Here is a 23,639-nt window from a genome sequence, read left to right as displayed (position 1 = left end):
GTGACTCACAGGCTCTAGAGTACAGGCTCAGTAGTTGTGGCGCACGGGCTTAGTTGCTCCACGGCATGTGGGATCTTCCCGGGCCAGGGATCAAACCCGTGTCCCCTGCTTTGGCAGGTGGATTCTTAACCAATCCACCACCAGGGAATTCCCTAGTGAACAGAATTATTACCCATTCTTTTCCTCACAAAGTATTTATTATTCATATTTATGAAATATAGCCAGAATGTAGTCTGATCTTTTTTCAGCTTACTGAAATATATTTTTTGCTTTTTGTCTCTTTTTCTTATAAGAAAATTCTGAAAATTGATGTTTCAGAAAGGTGCCTAAGAGTTGGGATTAGGGGCTTCCGTGGTGGCGCAGTGGTTGAGGGTTCGCCTGCCAATGCAGGGGACGCGGGTTTGTGCCCCGGTCTGGGAGGATCCCACGTGCCGCGGAGCGGCTGGGCCCGTGAGTCGTGGCCGCTGAGCCTGCGCGTCCAGAGCCTGTGTTCCGCAGCGGGAGAGGCCACAACAGTGAGCCCGCGTACCGCAAAAAAAAAAAGAGTTGCGATTATATTAAACATCGACAAGTGTGAAATATTTTATAATTTTTTAATGATGAAAACAATGATCTCATCTTTTCTTACTAGGGTAACCATTATAAAAATGTTTTCGATCTATATGAAAAGATTGCTTGTCTTGAACCTAGAAGTAGGCCAGCCAACAGTAGGCGACAGGAGCATTCTCTTCTCTCACTTAACCTTTTACAATCTGATCACCTCTTCCACCGCTGTTTTACCTTAGTTGCCAAGCAACTCAACACAAAGTGATTAAATATAGCAGTCAAATACCTTGTAATATCTATAGCTTTCCTGCTTTTAATTAATCCTGATTTTATTTTTAATTGTTCTCCTTATATTTAATCTTGTAAGTGCTCTCAAATTCTTTTTGACTCCAGGTTATATAGAGAATAGATTGTGTGTATATGTGTGTGTGTGTGTATGGTAAACAACCATACCTTTTACATTTGTTTATCGCCTGATAGCATTATTTTTTAATGTTTTGTATCTTGTCTTCCCAACCTGCTTCTAAGCTCTTGAAGGCAGGAAATCATCTCTAACTTTCAAAACTAACCTTAAAGGACTGCTTTGAAAGTTAAATAAATAGACATAGGAAACAGTTGTATTTGGCATGAAGGAAGCGCTAATGTTCGCAGCATTATGTTTTATTATGTAGCACAGTAGACTGTTCAACAGAACATGTATTACCTACAGGAGGGGTTAGTAGGAAAAGATTTTTCTATTCCCTAATACCTAAAAATAATTGAGGTTTGGACATTTCTATTTCAACTCAGAGCCAAAGGAGTTGAAATGTTAACTGCTTTCTAAATATATCTAATGTTTGGGAAAATCCAGATGTGACCTGTTCCATCCAAATATTAGGTAATGCTGGGATATAATTCTGGAGGAGAAAGCAACTTCAAAAAAAATCTTTAGGCTAAGTAGCGGATTACTAAATGGAGAAGCTATGAAAAACATTAATTTCTTCCCAAGGAGACTCAAGAGTTAGGTGCCCAGAAAGAGAAACTTCCTAAAAAAAAGAAAGAAGAAAAAAGAAAAAGAAACTTCCGTTTTATATATAACATGTTCCTGAATCTACTGTTTGTCAGTCTTGAAAATCATTTTGTGTCTTCTAACATGTTAGCTGTAGGCTACTAGCCTGTGGTGAGAAAAATGCCTTCCATTTGTATCTCCTTTGACATATATGCACTCACCTTCATGATCATTATTTCATTTAATCCATTTAAATCAACCATCAAGGTAGGGTATTGATAAAAATGGTCATTGTTATAAATTCTTAAGCATAGATATGATGTAATAATTCACTATTTATGCCAGCTTTGATATGCAGCCTCTTTTCCTTGTTCTATAGCCTATTTTAATTCAGTGCATAATCTTATTCTTCAAATTCAGAGTTTTTTCTACCATCAAATACACATTTGTTGGCTCCTTATATACCCTATGCTAGAAGTAAAAGAGATAAAAAGGAAAGCCTGCTCAGTGAATGATCCTTGCCCTTGAGGAACCTGAATTCTTTTGATGAGTGCTAAAAGAAATATTCATTAAATACAGGCCCAAAGTTAATGCATGCTCAAGTGTATGACTAAGATTGTATTATAGATGTCCAGAGAAGGGAGGGATCAGTTTACCCTGACCTACCTAAGGGAAATTTGGTGGAGAATGTGAGATTTCAGTTTATTCTTTTTTATTTTATTTTTTTTTTTGCGGTATGTGGGCCTCTCACTGTTGTGGCCTCTCCCGTTGTGGAGCACAGGCTCTGGACGCGCAGGCTCAGCGGCCATAGCTCACGGGCCCAGCCGCTCCGCGGCATGTGGGATCTTCCCGGACTGGGGCACGAACCCGTGTGCCCTGCATGGGCAGGCGGACTCTGAAGCACTGCGCCACCAGGGAAGCCCTCAGTTTATTCTTAAAGGGTGAGTAGGATTTGGAAACATAGGGGAGGAATCTGGTAAGGTATTTCAGGTAGGGAAGAGTCTGAACAAAGATATGGCCTTTGGAGAACAGAGAGAGGAGTGATTTCACATAGAGAAGGTGGTTTGGAGGCGGAAGGAGAGAATAGCGCTGGCTATCTAAGGTGATCTCTGATTGAACTGGGATATTGTATGAGTTTGTATTTTTTTAGCATAAGGAAAAAAAGGTTAAAAATATTTTAAGGGGCTTCCCTGGTGGCGCAGTGGTTGAGAGTCTGCCTGCCGATGCAGGGGACACAGGTTCGAGCCCCGGTCTGAGAGGATCCCACATGCCGCGGAGCAACTAGGCCCGTGAGCCACAACTACTGAGCCTGCGCGTCTGGAGCCTGTGCTCTGCAACAAGAGAGGCCGCGATAGTGAGAGGCCCGCGCACTGCGATAAAGAGCGGCCCCCCCTTGCCGCAACTAGAGAAAGCCCTCACACAGAAATGAAGACCCAACACAGCCAAAATAAATACATACATAAATAAATAAGTAAAAAAAAAAATTTTTTTAACTCTCTTAAACTGAGTTACCTTCTAAAGGTATGGCACCTATTTCCCCAAACCATCATTATAATGGAATTTAACTATATATAAAGATATGTGTTATAATAGACAGTATAAAGCTATACAATAAGGATGTAGATATATTTATAAATAGATAGAGTTATTACTGAGTAATGGAGAGAACTATGGGGATTTCTTGTACAGTGTGAGTTGAGAAGGATTCTTACAGCCCAAATTATTACCCACTTCTCTAATGTGTAATACATACCCAATCTAATAAGTTTAGCCTGATTAGGAAGCTTACAAAAAGGACAGGTGTCCATCTTCTAGTTTTTCAAGCCAAGTATTTGTATTAAGCAGACGTCTGTTTAGTAACTGAAATAAACTAAATACCAATCTTAAGTGGATACCTTTTTAACTTTAAGGGAGAAAACCCCAAGAGAATTTAAGAAAAAGGCCATTTAAGATACGGCTAACGTCTCAGGGAATGAGCAGATTCTGCTTAGAATAACTGATGGTCGTTTTGGGATGAACTAGTATAGTGAATTATGACTGGTAAGATTATATGCAGTGTGTATGCCGGATGGTGCTTCACTCTCACCCGCAGTAGAATGAGGTTTAATAAACTTCTGGGTAAAGATAACTGTTTAACAAATTACTTGGTATTGAAAGTAGTTGCAGATTTAATGGTCTTTTTTTAAAAAGGATACACAAAAATGTTCCCACAAAAGAACAGTTCAAATAAAGGTGTTCTTGAATCAAAAACTTTATGGAAGTGATCATCAAAAATGTCATGTACTCTGTCAATATTACATGAACTCTGACGCCTGTCTTAGGATTGTAGACCTTGGCTTTCATGTAGCAGAGAGCCATTATTGATTTTGGAACATAGAGTGTTATGCAAATTCTTTATAAGTGTGGCACTACCACAGAAGAAGTTTCTGCTGGCATAGCCATAAATGGGTTGCAGCAAATTCAAAATTTTTTTAGAATCTTTATATTTTTACTTCAAAAGTCATGTGAATTTTGTTGTTCTTTATAATATATCTATGTTTGTTTTTTTTGTAAATATTATGTTTCAAGTTATTGAACAAAATTGACTAATCAAAAGGATATGCTGTATTTGTCTTTTTTGTGTGAGTGGGCTTAGGATATCTTACCTGCTATATTTTAGCAGTACCTTATCTAGCTCAGCTTTTTAAGGACAGCACTTGAATATAGCTGCAAAGTAATTTCACTTGGCTTCCTGCCCCAGAGGAATTAAAAAGCATGGGCATCCTTGGTTAGGTTATCATCTTTATGAAGATTTCTACCTCTATCTTTATATAAAGCAGGCATTGGTTTTGAATGAAGGAATACTGTTGTATACTATGAGCTCAGTATCAGAATACATGATTTTTAAAAATTTAATCTCAGTAGTTCAAGAAACAAATAATTGAGCTGAATAACTGAAGGTCCTTGTTTATAGATTTGAAATTCAGAAGTGAAATTTCATTACTTTTTTTTTTTTTTTGCGGTACGTGGGCCTCTCACTGTTGTGGCCTCTCCCGTTGCGGAGCACAGGCTCCGGACGCGCAGGCTCAGCGGCCATGGCTCACGGGCCCAGCTGCTCCGCTGCATGTGGGATCTTCCCAGACCGGGGCACGAACCCGTGTCCCCTGCATCGGCAGGCGGACTCTCAACCACTGCGCCACCAGGGAAGCCCTTCATTACTTTTTGAATGTTGCAAACAAAAAGATTTAATACATTTGTTAGAATCAAATGATTATAATGTGCCCATATTTTTGTACTCAGTAGAAGATAAAACAATAAACATTTACTGAATGCATGTTGTGTGGCAGGTACTGTGCTAGATAATGAGAGGGCGGAGGGAGGGGGAGAGAGAGAGAAAGAAAGGGAGAACACTTGTTTCCTGTCTTTGGGGGCCTCGTAATCTAAGAGTATAATACATGTAAAATATAACTGCCATATCGCACAGTAAATACTACAATAGAGATAGCACCTAAGATACATTTGGGTCAGTGTGGATTAACCAGCCAATTTAGCTTCAGTGCCATAGAGAAAGCTTCTGAGAGTGGAATATGCTTATGCTGAAACTTAATAAATGGGGAGAGTTCTCAGGGTGGAAATGTGGGAAAAGGGCATTCCAGGCAGAGGAAACAGTGTAAAATCTTCAGGAAATTGCAGAGAGCATGGTTTAACTAAAGTGAAGGTGCATGCTAGATAGTGTTGAGAGATGACTCTTGGCCGTAGGCAGCTTCATTTTGTATACAATCCTAAGGAGTTTGAACGTCATTCTGTAATTTTTGGAGGATCATTGAAAAGTATTGAGTATGATCAGAATGATTCTCATTTTAGCAAGATTTTAGCTTTTGAAGTAGCTTAGAGGATAAATCAGGAATCGCAGGTTATGGCCCCAGGCAAGAGAACCAGTTAGGATGTCATTGCTGTAGTCTAAATGATGAATGTGAGGGCCGTTAAAGTGGCAGAGGGAATGACAAGAAAAGGATAGATTCCAGATAAGTTAAAGAAACGGAATCAATAACATTTAATGATTGATTGTGGGTAGTGAGAGAGGAGGAAGATAGAAATTCATGTCTGGCGTGAATAATGGGATTAGATGGGAAATTTCTCACTAGATTTTTGAGAGAAGTTTTACTTTATGTACGTGAATAGCTTCTACAAAATTGGCAAACATGAAGGTAACTTCTGAGTAGGTCATTTCTAAGTTTCTCTTTATTTTTATTTACAGATGCCACTTCAAATGAACAACAAGAGCTTTTCTGTCAGAAGCTGCAGCAGTGTTGCATACTCTTTGATTTCATGGACTCTGTTTCAGACTTGAAGAGCAAAGAAGTTAAAAGAGCAACATTGAATGAACTGGTTGAGTATGTTTCAACTAATCGTGGTGTAATTGTTGAATCAGCGTATTCTGATATAGTAAAAATGGTAAGCCTCTAGACTTAAGTTCCTCAGATTTATATAAATTCAAGTAAGATCTGAGGTGTAATTATGATTTAATGAGACTGATTTTTAATAAATATACAATAATTAATGTGCTCAAAAGAATGTTTTTTTTAAATAGTCCATTTGAAAGATTATCCATCCATTCCAATGATGGTGTCATTGCTTTATAATAGTTTGGGAATTCAATAGCCACAATGGCTGGTGGCTACCACATTGGATAGTGCATATCTAGAGCTTAGGAGAAAGATATAAGCTCAAGATAATACAGATTGATAGATAATTAACATGCAGCTGAATAGCTGTGGAGAAAGAACATCTAAAGGGGGAAGAAAAGACCAATGAAAAACTATGGGGCTCTCAGCAGTGGATAAGGGAGTCAGGTCTAAAATAAATCTTATTTAGGACATTTTGATATCATATATGTAGATTCTATAACACTGAATTTTAATCAAAACGTGGGACCTTTAAGAAGTTAAATGATGTAAACAAAAGTTTGAAATATCTGCTGTGAAAAGTATTGAAGTAAGGTTGTTTAGGATACTGTTTATTAATTATTTAACCATATTCTCCATCAAACTGTAGAAATTTGTTTCAGACTTGTGGTTTTTGTATTTTGGTGCATAACGAAATACAAAAAATTCATTTGAAATAATTAGAGTCACTGAGTACACAATTTAAGCTTAAATGTTGGTTATAGAAGGTTATAGCAAGTATAATCTAAGCTATAAACTATACAATTTAGTTGCCTTAATTTCTTTCCCTGTGCCTGATATATGTTCTGGGGGAAGAGCAAAATGTGCAGGAAAGTTAAATTTGACCCTAATATACTAGCTGAGTTTTCTTTCATCATATTGTACTAGAAGACCAATTAAAAGGACTTAGGACATTTTGGTTCGTTTTTTTCTTTTTAAAAAACAAAATAAAAGCCTTAAGATTTTTTTCAAGATTAGCTCTAGAGAGAACATTAATCAAAATGAAATTAGCTTCCTCAATTCCACAGATAATTAAAAGAGATAGTTTGAGAATATAAGTATTGATTATTGATAGACTTTGTATTTTGTTTTGTGTTTGTCATTAAAAAATGTTCAGGGGGAAAACGCAATATTTCCACTTTATTGATTTCAAATGGTTTGTATTCAGGAATTTTGAAAATCCTAGGGAAGATATTTTTATCTCTCTAAAGTTGTTGCCTCAGATATCGAAAGTACTCAAATATTTGAGTCAAATTATTTTGTAATTTTCTATTTACTAATAAATTCCGAGATTTAATTTCTTTTCCCAAGTAAAAAGATGTGTGTGTTTTGTCCTTTTTTTTTTTTTTTTTTAACTTCTGGGTACTTAATTTCTAGATAAGAAGCCAACTCACCCGCTTAGTTCTTTAAAGCTCTTCTGTGTATTTGCTGTATACAGTTAATTTTATTGGTGGCTACAAGGTTTAACTTTTACTACCAACAATAATAAGTATGATTTCAAAGGCAAATTATGCCCTCCTATGGGATATAGTTCCTTTTCAAGTTCTATCTATGACTTTCTGCCACTCTGTGAAATTGATATTTATCAAACTATTTATTGGCTCTGCCTTCATGTACTGGCTTTGAGTTCTAGCAAATCAAATTCTGGATTATAACTTTCTAAGTCTTATGGTTATAGTAATTGACTGTTAGCAGTTGTTTGGATTACCATAGATGCTACTTCATAAGAATGGTTGGGAATTTGCTTGTACCACCAAACAACGCTTGTCTCATCCTCTGTCCCCAAATAATTTATCTTAAATGACCAACCCCTCAAAATTAGGGCCTTACATGTTTACTAAACCATTTGGTCTGTCAGTCTGTTCATCATTCTTCAACGAATTTTGCGTTGGGCTCACAATCCATCCTTTGCTAGAGAAAAAGGATATGTAGTTTACTTTGGTACTAAGACAGACAATGTGAAAGATGAAATTATAACCTAAAATGAAGACTCTGAAATGAAGAGTCTCAAAGCATATCCTTATTTCAGAGAGATTAATATTTTTTTTAAAAAAATGCTCAGAGTTAATGAAATACAGTAAATTAAGTCATCATGGGGTATTATAACTATGACTGTAATGGCAGTGAATAACTATGTCTGTAATGACAGTGAAAGTATTCTACCCCCATCTTCCTCTTCATTAGCGTGATGTGTATGTGTAAGAGATATTTTACCAAACTCTTGGGTTATAAGGTAAGTAAATGGCTGGGTTAGGATATGGGGGGAGTTGTGGAAAGATGAAAAGAATCAAGTTAGGGATAGGGAGAGTTAGGAACTTTATGCTCCGCCCACCCCCCCAGTTCCCTCACATCCTCTTTTTTTTTTTTTTTTTTTAAAAGCAAAACTTGGAAAGAAAAACTTGTGATTTAAGGAAGAGGAGTCTAGAGGTAATCTGTACGAAGTTTGATATCTATAGAAGTCAGAATTATGGGACAGAGAAAAGAGAGAAACAAATGGCTGCCTTCATATCTTGAAGAGATTTATAGGTTTTGAACTAAGTTTACAGCCACAACTTAACCTTTTTCTTAAATAAAGTTATCTTAAAAATATTTCATTTTGCATTTTTTAATTCAATTAAGCAACAAAAACATATGTTTATTTAGAACATGAATCTAAATTTATTTTTCTTTACAGATCAGTGCTAACATCTTCCGAACTCTTCCTCCAAGTGATAATCCAGATTTTGATCCAGAAGAGGATGAGCCCACACTTGAGGCCTCTTGGCCTCACATACAAGTATGGAACATAACTTTGTATTGACAATTTTTACATTTATGATATTCTGCTGAAATCACAGAACTCTGTTTTAGACCTGAGTGTCTATTTAAAGTACTTGACTTATTTATTTATTTATTTTTTTGCGGTACGTGGGCCTCTCACTGTTTTGGCCTCTCCCGTCGTGGAGCACAGGCTCCGGACGCGCAGGCTCAGCAGCCATGGCTCACGGGCCTAGCTGCTCTGCGGCATGTGGGATCTTCCTGGACCGGGGCACGAACCCGCGTCCCCTGCATAGGCAGGCAGACTCTCAACCACTGCGCCACCAGGGAAGCCCTAAAGTACTTGACTTTTAATATGTTTTCTTAACATTTTCTTTTCTCAAAATATTGCTTTTCACTTTTTTTATTGTGGTAAAATACACTTAACATTTACCATTTAAACCATTTTAAAGTGTATTCTGTAGCATTAAGTGCATTTTTAATGCTATGCAACCATCACTACTATCTAGTTCCATAACCTTTTCATCACCCCAAATGGAAACCCCCTTGTCATTAACAGTCACTTTCCATTCTCCCACCCCCACAGCCCCTGGCAGCTTTTCATCCACATTCTGTCTCTATGGATTTGCTTGTCCTAGATATTTAATATAAATGGAGTCATATAATATGTGGCCTTTTGTGTTTGGGTTCTTTAACTTAACATAATATTTTCAGGGTTTATCAATATTGTAACGTGTATCAATATGTCATTCCTTTTAATGGCTGAATAATATTCCATTGTATGGACATACCACATTTTGTTTATCCATTAATCAGTAGATGGACATTTGGATGGTTTCTACCTTTTGGGTGTTGTGATTAGAGCTGTTAAGAATGTTACACATTCATGTACAAGTTTTTGTTTAACATCTGTTTCCCATAGATTTTGATATGTTGTGTTTTTGTTTTCATTCATTTCAAAATATTTTCTGATTTCCTCTGTGATTTATTTGGCCCATTAGTTATTTAGGAATGTGTTTAATTTCTACATATTTGTGACTCCCAGATTTCTTTCTGATTTATAATTTTATTCCATTGTGGGTGTAGAATATACTTTGAAGTTTTCAATCCTTTTAAATTTATTGAGGCTTCTTTTTATGGTCTAGCATATGGTTTATCATGGAGAATGTTTCATGTGTACTTGAGAAGACCACGTATACTGTTGTTGTTGGGTGGAGTGTTGTGTTGAAATCTCTTAGATCTAGTTGGTTGTTTAAGTCTTCTGTTTCTTTGTTGATGTTCTGTCTAGTTCTGTCCATTATTGAAAGTGAGATATTGAAGTCTCCAACTATTGTTGTTGAATTGTCTATTTCTCTCTTCAGTTCTGTCAGTTTTTGCTTCAGGAATTTTTGGGGCCCTATTGTTAGCTGCATATGTTTATAATTGTTTTATCTTCCTCTTGGATATGTCCCTTATCATTATAACTCTAATAACCGTTTTTGTGTTAAAGTTCATTTTTTCTGATATTTACTGTCTAACTGCCACTGCCTAACTCTCTTTTGGTTACTGTTTGCATGATATGTCTTTTCCATACATTTACTTCTTATCTGTTTGTTTCTTTGAATCTAAATTGTGTTTTTTGGGAATTCCCTTGTGGTCCAGTGGTTAGGACTCTCCACTTTCACTGCTGAGGGCCTGGGTTCATTCCCTGGTCAGGGAACTAAGATCCTGCAAGCTGCACAGCATGGCAAATAAATAAATAAATAAATAGTGTTTCTTGTAAGCAGCATGTAGTTGGAACCCGTTTTTTGTTTGTTTGTTTGTTTCTTTTAATCAATTTTGACTGTCTCTGCCTTTTGAGCAGTATTTAATCCATTTACATTTAATGTAATTACTGATAAGGTAGGATTTATGTCTTCCATTTTGCTGTTTTATGTCTTATATCTTTTTTGTTCCTCTATTCCTCCATTATTACCTTTTGTATTAAATAGGTATTTTCTAGTGTACCATTTTAATTCGCTTGTTTCTTTAACTATATTTTTTTGAGTTACTGTCTTAGTAGTTACCCTAGGGATTACAATTAGCATCTTAAAACGATCTAGTTTGGTTGAATACTAACTTAATTTTAGTAGTATACAAAATTTTGGTCCAGGATACCTCCATTCCCTCCCCCTTCCTTTGTGGTATTACTGTCATACAAATTAGATCTTTATGCAGACATAAAATAGCATCTTACTGCACTTCACTTTATTGCACTTTGCAGATATTGCATTTTTTACAAATTGAAGGTTTGTGGCAATCCTGTGTTGAACAAGTCTATCAGAACCATTTTCCAACAGCATTTGCTTACTTCATGTCTCAGTGTCACATTTTGATAATTCTTGGAATACTTCAGACTTTTACATTGTTATATTTTTTTATGGTGATCAGTGATCTTTGATGTTATTATTGCAAAAAGATGACAACTTCCTAAAGACTCAGATGATGGTTAGCATTTTTTAGCAATAAAGTATTTTTAAATTAAGGTATGTACACTTTTTTTAAACATAATGCTATTGCATACTTAAGAGACTATAGTGTACACATAACTTTTATATGCATTGGGAAACCAAAAAAAATGTGACTTGCTTTAGTGCAATATTCGCTTTATTATGGTGGTCTGGAACCAAACCTGCAATATCTCCAAGGTATGCTTATACATTGTACACCCATCAACACAGTTTTGTAATTATTGCTTTATGTGGTTGTCTTGTAAAGCAGGAGAACAAAAGAGTTATAAATAAAAGTACATTTATACTGTCTTTTATATTTACCTATGTAGTTACCTTTACCTCTTTATTTCTTCCAGTGGATTCAAGTTATATATGGTGTCCTTTCATTTAAGCCTGAAGGATTCCTTTTAGTATTTCCTGTAAGGCACAATAGTATTTCCTGTTTGTCAGTCGATCTGGGAATCTCTTAATTTTCCCTTCATTTTTGAAGGAGAGTTTTGCTGGATATAGAATTCTTGGCTAACTGCCTTTTTCCTTCAGCACTTTGAAGGTGTCATCCTATTGGTGCTCTGGTGTCCATGGTTTTCTTTTGAGAAGTCAGTTATTAAAAATATTTAGGATCTGATGTATGTGATAAGTTATTTATTACTTGCTGCTTTGAAAATTTTCTTTGTCTTTAACTGTCTGTCTGTTTGATTATGATGTCTCTAGATATGCATCTCTTTGACTATTCTAGTTGGACTTCAGTGAGCTCCACTTAATAGTTCATTGTATAAATTAATACTTTTCATCAAATTTGGGTTGTTTTTAGCTATTTCTTCAGCTATTTTTGTTCATCTTTCTCCTCTCCCTCTGAGACTCCCATTATGTATATCTTCGTATGATTGATGGTATCCCATAGGTCTCTGAAGCTCTGTTCATTTTGTGTTCAATCTTTCTTTCTACACCTCAAACTAGATAATCTCTATTGACCTTTCTTCTGCCAGCTCAAACTGTTTTTCATTGTTTTTTGTGAGACAGCAAATTTACTGAAGTCCTCACTCTGCCATTGCAAAAGTCCATCTCTGTAGCACATTTTTTTAGTTGAGACTGAGGGAGGGATAGTCTTCTTGCCCTAATGTCACTGTGTGACAACTCCTCATAATTACTGGAAAATTGGTAATAAAAATTTATTATATAGATTGGTTCAAGATGGTGGAGTGGAAGGACGTGGTCTCACTCCCTCTTGCAAGAGCACTGGAATCAAAACTAACTGCTGAACAGTCATCGACAGGAAGACACTGGAACTCACCAAAAAAGATACCCCACATCCAAAGACAAAGGAAAAGCCACAATGAGACGGTAGGAGGGGCACAATCACAATAAAATCAAATCCCATAACTGCTGGGTGGGTGACTCACAAATGGGAGAACACTTATACCACAGAAGTCCACCCACTGGAGTGAACGTTCTGAGCCCCACGTCAGGCTTCCCAACCTGGGGGTCCAGCAACGGGAGGAGGAATTCCTAGAGAATCAGACTTTGAAGCCTAGCAAGATTTGATTGCAGGACTTCGACAAGACTAGGGGAAACAGAGACTCCACTCTTGGAGGGCACACACAAAGTAGTGTGTGCATTGGGACCCAGGGGAAGGAGCAGTGACCCCATAGGAGACTGAACCAGACCTACCTGCTAGTGTTGGAGGGTCTTCTGCAGAGGCTGTGGGTGGCTGTGTCTCACCGTGAGGACAAGGACACTGGCAGCAGAAGTTCTCGGAAGTACTCGTTGGCGTGAGCCCTCCCAGTGTCCACCATTAACCCCACCAGAGAGGTAGGCTAATAGGCTCCAGTGTTGGGTCTCCTCAGACCAAACAACCAACAAGGAGGGAACTCAGCCCTACCCATCAGCAGACAAGCAGATTAAAGTTTTACTGAGCTCTACCCACCGGAGCAACAGCCAGCTCTACCCACCACCAGTCCCTCCCTTCAGGAAACTTGCACAAGCCTCTTAGATAGCCTCATCCACCAGAGGGCAGAAAGCAGAAGCAAGAAGAACTACAATCCTGAAGCTTGTGGGAAAAAACCCACATTCACAGAAAGATAAACAAGATGAAATGGCAGAGGGCCATGTACCAGATGAAGGAAGAAGATAAAATACCATAAAAACAACTAAATGAAGTGGAGATAGGCAACCTTCCAGAAAAGGAATTCAGAATAATGATAGTGAAGATGATCCAGGACCTCAGAAAAAGAATGGAGGCAAAGATCGAGAAGCTGCAAAAAATGTTTAACAAAGACCTAGAATAATTGAAGAACAAACACCTAGAAGAATTAAAAAACAAACAAACAGAGATGAACAATATAGTAAGTGAAATGAAAAATACACTACAAGGAATCGATAGCAGAATAACTGAGGCAGAAGAACGCATAAGTGACGTGGAAGACAGAATGGTGGAATTCACTGCTGTGGAACAGACTAAAGACAAAAGAATGAAAAGAAATGAAGACAGCCTACGAGACCTCTGGGACAACATTAAACGCAACAGCATTCGCATTATAGGGGTCCCAGAAGGAGAAGACAGAAAGGACCTGAGAAAATATTTGAAGAGATTGTAGTCTAAAACTTCTCTAACATGGGAAAGGAAATAGCCACCCAAGTCCAGGAAGCACAGAGAGTCCCAGGCAGGACAAACCCAAGGAGAAACGCGCTGAGACACATAGTAATCAAACTGACAAAAATTAAAGGCAAAGAAATATCATTGAAAGCAGCAAGGGAAAAAATGACAAATAACATACAAGGGACCTCCCATAAGGTTAACAGCTGGTTTTTCAGAAGAAACTCTACAAGCCAGAAGGCAGTGGCATGATATATTTAAAGTGATAAAAGGGAAGGGATTTAAAGGGATGAAAGGGAACCTACAACCAAGATTACTCTACCCAGCAAGGATCTCATTCAGATTCAATAGAGAAATCAAAAGCTTTACAGAAAAGCAAAAGCTGGGAGAATTCAGCACCATCAAACGAGCTCTACAACAAATGCAAAAAGAACTTCTTTAAGTGGGAAACACAAGAGAAGAAAAGGACCTACAAAAAGAAACCCAAAACAAGAAAATGGTAGTAGTAACATACATATCGATAATTACCATAAACGTGAATGGATTAAGTGCTCCAACCAAAAGACACAGGCTCGCTGAATGCATACAAAAACAAGACCCCATCTATATGCTGTCCACAACGACCCACTTCAGACCTAGGGACACATACAGACTGAAAGTGAGAGGATGGAAAAACATATTCCATGCAAATGGAAATCAAAAGAAAGCTGGAGTAGCAATACTCATATCAGATAAAATAGACTTTAAAATAAAGAACGTTATAAGAGATGAGGAAGGACACTACATAATGATCAAGGGATCAATCCAAGAAGACGATATAACAATTATAAATATATATGCACCCAACATAGGAACACCTTAATACACAAGGCAACTGCTAACAGCTCTAAAAGAGGAAATCGACAGTAACAAAATAATAGTGGGGGACGTTAACCCCTCACACCAATGGACAGATCATCCAAAATGAAAATTAATAAGGAAACACATGCTTTAAATGACACAATAGACCAGATAGATTTAATTGATATTTATAGGACATTCCATCCAAAAACAGCAGATTACACTTTCTTCTCAAGTGTGCACGGAACATTCTCAAGGATAGATCACATCCTGGGTCACAAATCAAGCTTCAGTAAATTTAAGAAAATTGAAATCATATCAAGCATTTTTTCTGACCACAACGCTATGAGATTAGAAATCAATTACAGAGAAAAAAACGTAAAAAACACAAACACATGGAGACTAAACAATACGTTACTAAATAACCAAGAGATCACTGAAGAAATCAAAGAGGAAATCAAAAAGTACCTAGAGACAAATGACAACGAAAACACGATGATCCAAAACCTATGGAATGCAGCAAAAGCATTTCTAAGAGGGAAGTTTATATCATTACAAGCCTACCTCAGGAAATAAGAAAAATCTCAAATAAACAATCTAACCTTACACCTAAAGGAACTAGAGAAAGAAGAACAGTCAAAACCCAAAGTTAGTAGAAGGAAAGAGATCATAAAGATCAGAGCAGATATAAATGAAATAGAAACAAAGAAAACAGTAGCAAAGATCAATAAAACTAAAAGCTGGTTCTTTGAGAAGATAAACAAAATTGATAAACCATTAGCCAGACTCATCAATAAAAAGAGGGAGAGGACTCAAAATTAGAAATGAAAAGGGAGAAGTTTCAATAGACACCACAGAAATACAAAGCATCCTAAGAGACTACTGCAAGCAATTCTATGCCAATAAAATGGACAACCTGGATGAAATGGACAAATTCTTAGAAAGGTATAACCTTCCAAGACTGAACCACGAAGAAATAGAAAATATGAACAGACCAATCACAAGTAATGAAATTGAAACTGTGAATAAAAATCTTCCAACAAACAAAAGTCCGGGACCAGATGCCTTCACAGGTGAATTCTATCAAACATTTAGAGAAGAGCTAACATCCATCCTTCTCAAACTCTTCCAAAACATTGCAGAGGAAGGAACACTCCCAAACTCATTCTATGAGGACACCATCACCCTGATACCAAAACCAGACAAAGATACTACAAAAAAAAGAAAATTACAGACCAGTATCACTGATGAATATGGATGTAAAAATCCTCAACAAAATACTAGCAAACTGAATCCAACAACACATTAAAAGACTCATACAACATGATCAAGTGGGATTTATCCCAGAGATGCAAGGATTCTTCAATATACGTGAATCAATCAGTGTGGTACACCGTATTAACAAATTGAAGAATAAAAACCATATGATCATCTCAATATATGCAGAAAAAGCTTTTGACAAAATTCAACACCTATTTATGATAAAAACTCTCCAGAAAGTGGGCATAGAGGGAAACTACCTCAACATAATAAAGGCCATATACGACAAACCCACAGCAAACATCATTCTCAATGGTGAAAAACTGAAAGCATTTCCTCTAAGATCAGGAACAAGACAAGGATTGCCACCCTCACCACTATTATTCAACAGAGTTTTGGAAGTCCTAGCCACGGCAATCAGAGAAGAGAAAGAAATAAAATGAATGCATATTGGAAAAGAAGAAGTAAAATTGTCACTGTTTGCAGATGACATGATACTATGCATAGAGAATCCTAAAGATGCCACCAGAAAACTACTAGAGCTAATCAATGAATTTGGTAAAGTTGCAGGATACAAAATTAATGCACAGAAATCTCTTACAGTCCTATACACTAATGATGGAAAATCTGAAAGAGAAATTAAGGAAACACTCCCATTTACCACTGCAACAAAAAGAATAAAATACCTAAGAATAAACCTACCTAGGGAGACAAAAGACCTGTATGCAGAAAACTGTAAGACACCGATGAAAGAAATAAAAGATGATACAAACAGATGGAGAGATATACCATGTTCTTGGATTGGAAGAATCAATATTGTGAAAATGACTATACTACCCAAAGCAGTCTACAGATTCAGTGCAATCCTTATCAAACTACCAATGACATTTTTTTACAGAACTAGAACAAAAAATCTTAAAATTTATATGGAGACACAAAAAACCCCAAATAGCCATAGCAGTCTTAAGGGAAAAAAATGGAGCTGGAGGAATCAGACTCCCTGACCTCAGACTATACTACAAAGCTACAGTAATCAAGACAATATGATACTGGCACAAAAACAGAAATGTAGATCAATGGAACAGGATAGAAAGCCCAGAGATAAACCCACGCACCTTGGTCAACTAATCTATGACGAAGGAGGCAAAGATATACAGTGAAGAAAAGACAGTCTCTTCATTAAGTGTTGCTGGGAAAACTGGACAGCTCCATTGTAAAAGAATGAAATTAGAACACTCCCTAACACTATACACACAAAAAATCTCTAAATGGATTAGAGACCTAAATGTAAGATCAGACACTTTAAAACTCTTAAGAGGAAAACATAGGAAGAACATAGGAAGAACACTCTTTGACATAAATCACAGCAAGATCTTTTTTGATCCACCTCCTAGAGCAATGGAAATAAAAACAAATATAAACAAATGGGACCTAATGAAACTTAAAAGCTTTTGCAAAGCAAAGCAAACTACAAACCAACCGAAAAGACAATCCTCAGAATGGGAGAAAATATTTGCAAAGAAATCAACAGACAAAGGATTAATCTCCAAAATATATAAACAGCTCATGCAGCTCAATATAAAAAAACAACCAATCCAATACAAAAATGGGCAGAAGACCTAAATAGACATTTCTCCAAAGAAGACATACAGATGGGCAAGAAGCACATGATAGCTGCTCAGCATCACTAATTATTAGAGAAATGCAAATCAAAACTACAGTGAGGTATCACCTCACACCAATTAGATTGGACTTCATCAGAAAATCTACAAACAGCAAATGCTGGAGAGGGTGTGGAGAAAAGGGAACCCTCTTGCACTGTTGGTGGGAATGTAAGTTGATACAGCCCCTGTGGAGAACAGTATGGAGATTCCTTAAAAAACTAAAAATAGAATTACCATATGATCCAGCAATCCCACTACTGGGCGTATACCCAGAGAAAAGCAGAATTCAAAAAGACACATGCACCCCAATGTTCATTGCAGCACTATTTACAATAGCCAGGTCATGGAAGCAACCTAAATGCCCATCGACAGATGAATGGATAAAGATGTGGTACGTATATACAATGGAATATTACTCAGCCATAAAAAGGGATGAAATTGGGTCATTTGTAGAGACGTGGATGAATCTAGAGACTGTCATACAGAGTGAAGTTATGTCAGAAGGAGGAAAACAAATATTGTATATTAACACATATAATCAGAACCTAGAAAAATGGTAAAGATGAAGAGGTTTGCAGGGCAGAAATTGAGACACAGATGTAGAGAACAGATGTATGGACATTAAGGGGGGAAAGTGGCAGGGGGTGAGCCTTTTACTTTCACAGTAAATACTTACATGACAATTCAGAGCTTCTTCTACTTCCCATACTCTTCTCCTTCCCCTCCTCCAACTCCCTATTTTTGATAGTTGTACATAGTTAGAATATATAACTGATTTTATACTATTCTGTCACCTTTATGCCCAACACTTGTCATTAGTTCTACAGGTAATATATTTAATATTTACTATCAATCCTTATGAAAAGTTTCTCTGACCATTTCTTGGTAATTTGAAGCTCATTCGTTAGTAGAAGGGCTCATGGGACCACTACTTCCTGAGTCGTTGCATGTTTCATCTCAGTTTGTCTCTAGCATTTATGTTTAAAGATCAATTTGAGTTGATATAAAATCCTTGGTTCAGCTTCTTAATTTCCTTAGGTACCTTAAATATGTTATTCCATTGTCTTCTTATTTCAGTCTGATTTTTTTCCTCTTATATTCTTGGTCTTTATGCCTGGCGCCCAAAGGATATTTTTCCTTTAATGGCCAGTTGGTTTTTTTTTTGTTTTTTGGTTGCACTGGGTCTTCGTTGCTGTGCACAGGCTTTCTCTAGTTGCGTCGAGCAGGGGCTACTCTTTGCTGCGGTGCATGGGCTTCTCATTGCAGTGGCTTCTCTTGTTGTGGAGCATAGGCTCTAGGCGTGCTGGCTTCAGTAGTTGAGGCTCGCGGGCTCTGGAGTGCAGGCTCAGTTGTTGTGGCACACAGGCTTAGTTGCTTCTCAGCATGTGGGATCTTCCTGGACCAGGGCTCGAACCTGTGTCCCCTGCATTGGAAGGCGGATTCTTAACCACTGCGCCACCAGGGAAGTCCTGCCAACTGCTTTTCTTGGTCTATACATAAGTGTTGATTTTTTTCTACATCAGTTTTCCCAGTTGAATAGTGTTCTTTTGCTGAAAAAAAAAAACACTTTTATTTTTGAAAAGTTTTCTTCAATAATACTTTTTAGTATTTCTTTTGTTCTACCCCATTGTTTTCTTCTTTGGGAATACCTGCTATTCATATGTTGGCTCTTTGCTTCTGTCTATATATATCACTTTCTCTTGAAATCTTTTTGTTTTTCTTATCTCTTTCTTCATTTTGTTGGATTGTCTTTAATTTTTCTTTTTTCCATACTCTTTTTCATTTTTCCATTACTCTGGTTGAAAGGCAGACTGACAGAATCAATATTTAGTTTTTCCAGCTTCAGTAGTAGAGACATGCAGGGGAAAGGGAATGGGTGCTAGATTAGCTAAGCAACAATGCCTGCCACAGGCTTGAACCATTGGAGGCAAGAGTCTATCCTGAATAAAATGAAAAATGATAGATTTGTTAATGACAATAGGATGGATAACATCAGCTATTTTCTACGTAGTTCCTGGGAGATAGAGAGGAACCTTGCTTTTATATATGGGTGCTCGGTGTTGCTTCATATTATATTGTTTGTTTGTTTGTTTGTTTTTGGCCGCACTACATGGCTCGCGGGATCTTAGTTCCCCAACCAGGGATTGAACCCAGGCCCTCAGCAGTGAAAGTGTGGAGACCTAACCACTGGACCACCAGGGAATTCCTCCAGATTGTATTGTTGAGTTTTTATTTTACCAGGACTTATATTTATTAGTGCCATTTCATTCTATTTTTATTATAAAAGATGAGAAAGAAATTTATATTCTAAACTATTTGGGACACTTTAAAGCAATAGTCTGCCTCATTATTTATTCACTCTGTCTAGCACCTATACATCCAAATAAAATGGAAGAGGAATCCTAGGATTAGTGTAAACTGATAAAATTTTTGAGATTTATCAGCACATTAGAGCTTATAGAATAGAAAAACTGAAGTGGTAAACTATGTTTTAATAGCACTGCACAGGGTTCATCTGAAATTTCATGCCATAGTTGGTATAAAATTAGTGATAATAGATTTAATGATGCAAAGGTTTTAAAAGCATGAAATTCTCATTAGCCAGTAAGTTATATATATTTTTAATCACATGTAGTTGGATAACCTGAAAAAAAATCTCAGTCTTTGAATTTTTAAAAACAATTTTTCCATTAAGATATTTTTATATGCCCTTGGGAATTAACAGTAAATATTCAGCCATATATACAATGTGCTTTCTATTTTTCACTGGTATGATTTGAAGTTTACTTAAATTCACTGGAACTAGTGGTTCTTAACATTTTAGGAGATGGTGAGTTGCTTTCAAAATATGATTTTTTAAAAATGAGTTTTCTCTCAAGACAAATTCATAGATACCCAAGAAATATTACATAGCCATGGTCTTCTGATTAAAAGGCTCTGCTCTGGATATATATGTTTATAGTTAAAAATCTTTCTAGTAACTAAAATTTGGTATACAGTTTTTAAATTTGGCAGTCAGATGGTCTGTTAAATGCGAAGTGAACTGATTGATAGGATTTGTCAGTAGCTACATCATCATACTTTTTTTAGAGTGGAATGTTAAAGCTGTTCTGATGAATGAACTTATAGAGAGTATAGCACTGAGGAAGTTTGCTCAATGAAAATTTCATTCCTTGTTGTTAATATATCTTGAATCATGTCACCTGGAATTTTTTTTTTGTACTAAAAGTTTACATTTTACATATAGCTTATCAGGTCTTTGATGCTAGAAATTGATTTGCCAGGATGAAAAATAAATATTAAATTTAGTTAATGAGGGGAATAATCTCAAGTAATTTCAGACCTTTCAAATTTTTGTTTCTTCAACTTTTTGTGAATTTTCTAAAAAGGTGCTAATTTACAATTTCTTTTTACTTTTTTTTTTTTTTTTTTTTTTTTGCGGTACGAGGGCCTCTCACTGTTGTGGCCTCTCCCGTTGCGGAGCACAGGCTCCAGACGCGCAGGCTCAGCGGCCATGGCTCACGGGCCCAGCCGCTCCGCGGCATGTGGGATCTTCCCGGACCAGGGCACGAACCCGTGTCCCCTGCATTGGCAAGCGGACTCTCAACCACTGCGCCACCAGGGAAGCCCTCTTTTTACTTTTTTTTCCACACTGTAATGGAAATACTAATGAACAATGGAATAAATGGAATAAAGAAACACAGAAGAAAAGAACAAAAGAAAGGCCATTTTAGCACTGGGGATCACTATCTGGCCATATCTTTTAATTTACTGAGTATTATATGATAATTATTGATGTAAAACAGCTATAAGTTATTTTTAAATTTTCTTTCCTAAGTATTATTGCTTTGTATTTATTGAAGACCAACAAGATAGTAATTTTCTATATGCCTACTTCTAGATAATTAGAGAGGCATGACTGCTATACTAGCTTGGAATACAGGCAGGTTATGTAGTATTTTTATTTTTTTTTATCAACTATCTTCTTTTTTTGGCACAGATAATTAAGATGTAATTATGTAGGATACTGAATAGAACACAGACCATTTTAGGATAACTTGATTTGAGGAACTAGAGGCTCTTCTTTATGATCTGTATAAGTAGAAATTTAAAGTGGGGACATATATATTTTATTATGTACACCTTCACATCCAAATAGCTCTTGACCAGATGCTATATTTTAAATATTTGCATGTTCTAAGAATCAAAAATTATAGGGACTGTGACTTAGTGCACCAACACTTATGCACAGAAATAGAAAAGGAACATCTTTTATCCTTATTTTAAGGTTGAGAAACATTTTCATTACTTTGACCTTTTTAATTGTAAATAGTTATTTGTTATTAATTATCTTTTTAATTATTATGGTTAAAAGAGCAGCGGAAAAATAGGCTGATCATATTTAAGCTATTCAAGGTTTGTGCAGAATATGTCCTATTTTTAAAAGGAGAAAAAAACAACAACCCAGATTCTTATAGGACTAAGATTTGTTAGTGTTTGCTATGTACCAGGCAGTGTTCTGGGCACTTAATATCCGTTATTGAATTTAGTATACGTTAATTCTTACATAAATTCTTTCAAATATTAAATCAATTTTTAAAGCCCCATTTAAATTAGCTTCCTCTTAATGGAGGTTGGAAAACATTCAGTCAGCATACTCCTTGAAAAAGAGCCTCTGTGTATTTGTAAATCATTAAAGTTGCTTTTAAGTCTGCCTTTCTAAGCCAAACATTTCTAGTTCCTTTAGCTTTTTATATAGGTCTTATTTTCAAATACATTAATGATCTATGCTCTTTTGTGGTGTGCCTTCTAAAATCTTTTATTGGTAAAGACCAGAATTTTACGTATTTTATTTTAACTGCCTTAGGAAGGACACAGTCAGTACTGAATAGAATGCTAAGATTATCCTTCTTTCCTTACACTTTTTAGTTATCTTTCATCTTTTAGGGTATTTTTTGGATTAAAGGAATAGGAGGACCTTGAACATATGTGAAGATTGCCATTTTATTAGAGAAATAAGCCCATTGCTGAAAGTATCTATTGTCCCTTTGCAGCACTGTTTGTTAGGTTCTTGGAGCAAATTATTTTTTCATGTGGAAGAACATAGAGAAACTTTAATACAGAAATACAAATACAGTTTCTCAACTATGATTTTCATTCATTCAGCAAATATTTATTGGGCATCTCTTGTGTTTCAGGCATTATTCTAAATATTGGGGGTAAAGCATTGAAGTAATAAGCAAACTGTCTTGCACTCTAGGGGAAAAGAATAAATAATACTATGTCAGGGTGTGATAAATACAAGAAAAAAAGTAATGCAGAATAAAGGGTATAGAGAGAGTGACAGTGGGGGCGGGGTAAAGTTTTATAGAAGCATGGTCTTAGTTGTGCCATATTGAAGATTTTTAGCTCTGTAGGTCACTCGTGTTTTTCTACCTCTGTTTGGGATTACTGAACATGTATTTAACCTTTTGTCATCATCTCTTCAGTGGTGCTAAGTTGGTTGCATAAAAGCTTTTTGCTACTCATCTTGACTGGTCACTTAATTAATGTTCACTGTGTCAGGTAAGTGATGCAGATGAAACCTGTGTAAGAAATGATATGTCAGATCTGTGATAGGCACAGATTTCAACTGTATATGTGATTTAGAGGATTCATTTTGATCTGGAGCTTGATGTCATGTAAGTCTCCCATGCTATTACTGTTAAAGACATGCTATTACTGTTCAAACTAATAAGCCTTAAGCCCTGAATGCATGCCATGCTTGACTCAGGGCTAACTTGGCCCCTCCTTACCACAGCTTTTAACTTGGAATCTGCATAAAGAGTCTCTGATTTCATACCCACCAGCCCCTACGCTACACCATCTTCTTCTTGAGACATCTACCTTTCTTATAAAAGCCCTCCTCTTTCTTCTTGATTTGTCCAAAATCACACCTAATGCAGGGCTCAAGTTTTATGTCCTCCTTAAAACTTTCCTGTTGACCTTATTCCACAGTGATATAGCCCTTTTCTAAATGTCTCCTGAACTCATAGTTTGTGCCATATAGTTTTTGTGTATATACCATTTTATATGTTTTTATTTTTGTCTTAGCTC

General features: G+C 36.5%; 1 protein-coding gene across 1 annotated transcript in view; it reads left to right on the top strand.

Moving 5' to 3' along the window:
• The window catches only part of PPP2R5A (protein phosphatase 2 regulatory subunit B'alpha), a 91,740-nt gene that overhangs the window by 41,764 nt on the left and 26,337 nt on the right, over positions 1-23,639 (top strand). Inside the window, exons 2-3 of the mRNA XM_059995012.1 lie at positions 5,772-5,968; positions 8,633-8,734. Coding sequence (XP_059850995.1) covers positions 5,772-5,968; positions 8,633-8,734 — 299 coding nt within the window. The remainder of the gene's footprint in view (positions 1-5,771; positions 5,969-8,632; positions 8,735-23,639) is intronic.

This window comes from Delphinus delphis, chromosome 1 (genome assembly GCF_949987515.2).
Source record: "Delphinus delphis chromosome 1, mDelDel1.2, whole genome shotgun sequence".
Taxonomy (NCBI): Eukaryota; Metazoa; Chordata; class Mammalia; order Artiodactyla; family Delphinidae; genus Delphinus; species Delphinus delphis.
Note: the sequence above shows the minus strand (reverse complement) of the source record. Positions and strands in the feature narration are given on the sequence as shown.